At 38.6% G+C, this 5,366-nt stretch overlaps 1 protein-coding gene across 2 annotated transcripts; it reads right to left on the bottom strand.

The window, feature by feature from the left end:
* Positions 1–6: 6 nt before the first annotated feature.
* On the bottom strand, positions 7–4,009 carry LOC144641235 (uncharacterized). 2 transcript variants are annotated; one of them, XM_078500269.1, is made up of 3 exons: positions 3,701–4,009; positions 1,301–1,643; positions 7–632 (listed from the first exon to the last, which is right to left on the bottom strand). In XM_078500269.1, exons 2-3 carry the CDS (start codon positions 1,628–1,630, stop codon positions 411–413), a joined length of 552 nt encoding a protein of 183 aa, XP_078356395.1. In that variant the 5' UTR covers positions 1,631–1,643; positions 3,701–4,009; the 3' UTR covers positions 7–410. The 2 variants fall into 2 exon arrangements, with proteins under 2 accessions (XP_078356395.1, XP_078356394.1); XM_078500268.1 differs by having other exon boundaries at positions 1,301–1,636; positions 3,701–4,005.
* Positions 4,010–5,366: the final 1,357 nt, after the last annotated feature.

Raw genomic sequence — 5,366 nt, 5'->3', positions numbered from 1 at the left:
TTATCAACAAAAACTTCTACTTTTCTCGAGTTTCGTTAGAGTGCTGCTCAGAAGATAACTCAATCTGACTGCCGGCCTCGTGCGAGTCTCGTATTCAGCTTAACAGCACTGATACCCTATACTGGCCGACATAACAAATAAACTGTGAATATGTTCAGGAAGACTCAACACAGGCCTTATATATAGCTGAATACATAACGTAATCACAGAAACGTAGTCCTTGAATATGTATGGAAAGAAAGACTTTCTGCATCTCGTTCTTTTAACTCCCGGTTCCCGCCCCTAAAGAAAGGTCTATGGCCTATGTTTTCTGTATAAATCAGTCTGTTTATAGCGATTTTGTCTGAACGTTTGCATAACTTCGTCTCATTAATGCGACCGTCACCTTCTCAATCTCTTACCCAGTGCGTTTACATCTCTCTGAGCTTAATACTTACAATCAAGGTGCAGTGTGAAGGCTGTCGAAAGTAATTCTTGTTTAAGTTGATGGTAGACAAGAAAACGACTTGGAAGATAATCACCATCACCCAGCAAAATATGGTGATTCCTCTGAAGAAATTAGCTCGGTCATCTAATCCAGCCACATTGTTTGAATACACGACAACGCAGGACCAAGCTATCAACAGAGTGCACTGCGAATAAAATTGGGATAAAAACAAATTAGGAGGGCATCGCATTAAGATAAAATTTCAATATAGAACAAGAAAGATAAATGCGTCATATATATTTTAAGATCATATTCATTTTAGTCTATTTTAGTCTTCACTGATCTATTAATTTATTAGTTTAACACTTACCGATTAAAAATCATTAAATCATCGTTTTCCACAGAATAATACTTAGCCCTTTTTCTCTGGTGTTGTTGACTCCACAAAAATAGCCACAAAATTCCTCAAAGTTTAAGGGGCCTTCTACTGCACAAATAATTCTATTTTTTCGATTGCACGAAAATTATGGGAGAATAGTAATGTAACATATCAAAAACAAAACACTCAATCTGCCTCGAGTGTAAAATACTTTCTTCAATCAATCAATCATAAGGATCACAATCACAATCACAACCAATGAAATGAAATGAAAACTATTATTTACCCTCGGTATTATGAAGCGTGTTAGCCCTCTAGCAAGAAGCGAGTAAGTAAATACATCAATAATGAAAAAGATAAATGAAAATAGAATTCTAAGTCCAAATAAATTAAAAATAATTTAATAAAAAAATGAGAATACTATAAAGTAACAATTTAGTCGTTTATAAGTTTATTCTCCTTACTGCCTTCATACAGATTCTCAGGATACTCACAAACTCGAAAACCCTTGAGCAACCCAAACCGCTCTTTATGTAAGCTTTATTGAGGCGTATCGTTGTTACGTCCTCATCTTGTGGTGGTTGAGCAGGCGGGGCGCCCTGGGCTTGAGCAGGTTGGACCGGATATCCAGCGGGGACAACGTACTGCATGGGCTGTCCTTGTTGTCCCATGGCCGGCTGCCCGGTAAATACTGGCTGTTGTTGACCTGGAGGCATCTGGTACATGACTGGCTGAGCAGGAGGGCCTTGGCCTTGTGGATAACCAACAGGTTGTTGATTTGGAGCTCCCTGGACCCCAGTTTGTTGAGGTGGTGTTTGGAACATTTGTCTCTTGTTCATGTAAATTTAAAAAAAAAAAACCTGCATGTCACTATAGGCTGGCATTCGACGCATACGTACTAACAAGGACCGATCGGTAAATTCGAGGACCCTAGAGGGGTAAAATGAGAACTTGGATTTCACTGGGAAAATGGGATTTGGATCACTGGGACTGGGAATCACAAACAAAAAACAAAAGAACTGGACCTAGCTAGGATGGGAAAATCGGGAAAACAACAGGCTGGGAAATGGGTTTGGGAAACATTTGGGCTGTTAAATGGGATTTATGCCCCCTACCCCGTCCCCTTTAGGACCCTTACATTCATACGTACAGAAAATGATTACGATCATTCATATTATCTTATAATTTACTTTCTTATAGTACTAAATCAGACTACATGCTACTACTGAAACGTTTAGAGAGCTATGCATAATTATCTTCGTTTTATTCTCACTCGGGGTAAATTTATAAGCAATGCAACAGTCAGTTCCAAAATGCTTTTGGTCCTTTTCGCCAATGCTCAAGAAATTTGACTCTAAAGAAAGGACGCAAACAAGCTCATGCACCTTTTTGAATGCATTATGGTTTTCTTGGAAAACCAAGAGCTATGCTTAATTATCTTCGTTTTATTCTCACTTGGGGTAAATTTATAAACAACAGTGACAGTTGTTAATTGCTTTTAGTCCTTTTGGCCAAGGATCAAGAAATTTGACTCTAAAGGACGGAAACAAGCTCACCTTTTGAGTGTATTATGGTTTTCTTGGAAAACCAGAAAGGTATTTGCATGTTTTAAATGCAATTTAACATTGGCTTGTTTCGGCAATCCTTTAATCTTGCTTTTAGTAAATGAAATGCATTTTATAATTTGCCAGATATTACAACACACAAGGTTTTCTCACCGATTCTCAGGACAAATCGCTAGAGTTAATTAGAAGAAAATAATTCAGTATAAAGACATTTCTCCTACATTTGACCGAGCAATTTTGTTAAATCAGTTTATTTCGATCTTCGAGCTTTGAAGATAGTTGCCATTTGTTGTAGGTCTGTGCCATATGTCGTTTTACATTCTATAAGCAAAGATACAGAAAATATAAGCGACGGAATATGAGTATAGAAATTTCAATTTTAGTACAAAACAAGAAGGCAAGAGCAGCAGCACTGTGAAGCAAAGGAGGAACGAGCACTCGATGTTTACCTTGTTGTACTCCGTATCACCGTGAACCAAAGCGACGTCTAAGGTGTATGAACACACGAAGAGACATTTGTGCAAAAGACATGCCGAAGCGACACTTAGAAAGGACAAAATTACAACCTTTTACACACGCTAAAAAATGAAGCAAGGACATGTTACAATGATACATCGCCCGAAAGGTATCAGCACGCATGAGGGGAGTTTGCTGCAATATGCCCACGCTATATTCTACATGTTGTGATTTTGTCCCTGCTAGAGCTACTTTTCCCTTCGATCGTGCGTGTCCATATATGAGAATAAGCCCAAGAAAAGTAAAGCTGCTTATTATCTTGCACTTCTTCGACGTTGTTTATTTCCGCAGTGTTTCCGGGCCGATCCGGAGAGGACAAAATTAGTTAATGAATGTGCTCGTTCGTCTTATGCACAATTATGTCGCTACAATCCTCACTTATTCTTAGACTTGTACGTATGCTTCCGTCACTGTCAGTGCTAAAACCGTCACAGTGCAGTTTTATCTAGATTCACAAGGATGTATTACAGCCATGACTAAACTCGGCTAACCTCCGAGAATTTACTGTCATTTAGAGTTGGTAATTACTCCTTTTCGTTTTAAGTGAGGTGCTTGGAACAGTCTTGGATGACCGAGTGACTTGTACAGAAATTTAGACGTAAAAACGATGTAGGTTGACCAAAACAGCACTGTTTTATCAGCAATTTCTTTAGCTACTCCAAAACCAAGGCAAGCTAACGCCCCGGGGCAATCGCACTTATCACGAATTGTTCGTAATCCCTTCGGTACGTACTCAAATCGGTATGAACGAATAATGTGCATGGCGAGTCCCTTTTTGTTTCGATAATATTGTAAGCAATTAATAAACCTCACCTTCGTTTCTTGTGGATTGACGTTTTTCGTGTCTTTTTAAAATGTGTTAAGGATTTTCTTCACTGGCTACCACGATGACGATCCACGGCTGTAAATGAGTCCAAGAGTAATCTGATACTCAAAAACAGACGCGAAAACTTTGAACGATTTCTGGGAAAGACGGGAAGACAGTTGTTTTGAATCAAATGTTTACACACTTATCCAAAGTCGCATTTACATTAGCCAAACGATTTACATATACATGTATATGCCCTATTCTGCAAAGCCGGAAAAACAACGAATGAAAACGAGAAATTCGAGGCTTTTGTATGTGCTCATGATCAGTGATATCTTCTAATTCAGAGTTGTCTTGGTGTGTATGCTGTCCTAACCATGCCAGTTTAACAAAGGTCCTTTCAAGGGCTTCTTAAGGTTCAGCCATTGTGTTAGTTTATCGCCTTTTGCTAATCTGGCTGAGTTTCTACCGGGCAATGTTTAAATAACCGTGCATGTGAAAATTTTGGTATTTGGTCTATAGAATAGTATCTTTTAGTAGCCAAATAAAGCCTGATCCATGACCAGTAGAACTACAGTAAAATCCTATCTAAGTCAATAACTACAACTTAAAATTAACTATCCAAGAATACTAATTGTTTATTTTAAAATCAGACTTCTACCAGAACCTCTCTTCAACTCTCGATCAGACCATCCCCTTCTTAACTTTTGTTTTCTACATTTCGTCTAATAACTTGTTTTACATCTGGGTCGGGAGCATCTGAGGTTACTCTCTATAGATTTCAATGTTTGCAGTCTGTTTTAATTTCGTTCGGTTAAGGGAGCTCTGTAAGTCAAGTCCTGGGGATCTGAAATGCAATAAGCAGATTAAGCCTCATTGGATTAGAACGGTTTTCACCTGAGTGTCGTAAACCCCAAATCAAAGTAATAGACCTCTTTAGCTACGTATGTAAATTGCCCATTGCAGAGATTCCAACCCTTTTTGAAGGAAAAAAGGGAGTATTTTTAGCGCTGAAGGTGTGCACCTCTAGGGGGGTCTGGAAGCATGTTCCACCGGGAAATTTTGCAAATTTAGGTTCTCTCAAGTGCCATTTCCGGCATTTTGACATCATTTCTGAGTTATTCTATAGGGTCTTTATTCTTTTCACAAACATTTTTGGTACTTTTCTTTACTTTTGCTACACTCAGATCGCAAAAAGTACTAAAAATTAGCAATTTTTCTCTTGTTTTCAGAATTTCATGATAAATCGGGAGAATCTGATATAAATCGGGAGAGCGGGAGGCAACGCATCAAATCGGGAGGGTTGGAATCTCTGCCATTGTAGATCATGTGACGCTCTCAAGAGAATTGTTCCTTTGTCTTCTGGAAATTATTCGTTCATTTCCACGTGAATTTGTTTGAATTTGAAAGAAATAATTCTCTAGGGTAGCATCACGTGGTCTACAATGGGACAACAAACAAACGAAGCTAAAGAGGTCTATTATTCTGGCCAATCATAAAACAGTCAAGACAATCCAGTGAACAAATCAAAACTCGAAGTAAATACCTGTAGCGGGCGCAATTTGAGCAAGGCACGATTGGTTTTGGGTTTACTTACTTTACTTATGACTGGTCGAGAAAGTGGCGGGCGTTTTTTAAACCAATCACTAAGCACATAAATGCAAAACCAAA

This window comes from Oculina patagonica, unplaced genomic scaffold (assembly GCF_052425735.1).
Source record: "Oculina patagonica isolate OP01 unplaced genomic scaffold, crgOcupat unplaced776, whole genome shotgun sequence".
Classification (NCBI taxonomy): Eukaryota; Metazoa; Cnidaria; class Anthozoa; order Scleractinia; family Oculinidae; genus Oculina; species Oculina patagonica.
Note: the sequence above shows the minus strand (reverse complement) of the source record. Positions and strands in the feature narration are given on the sequence as shown.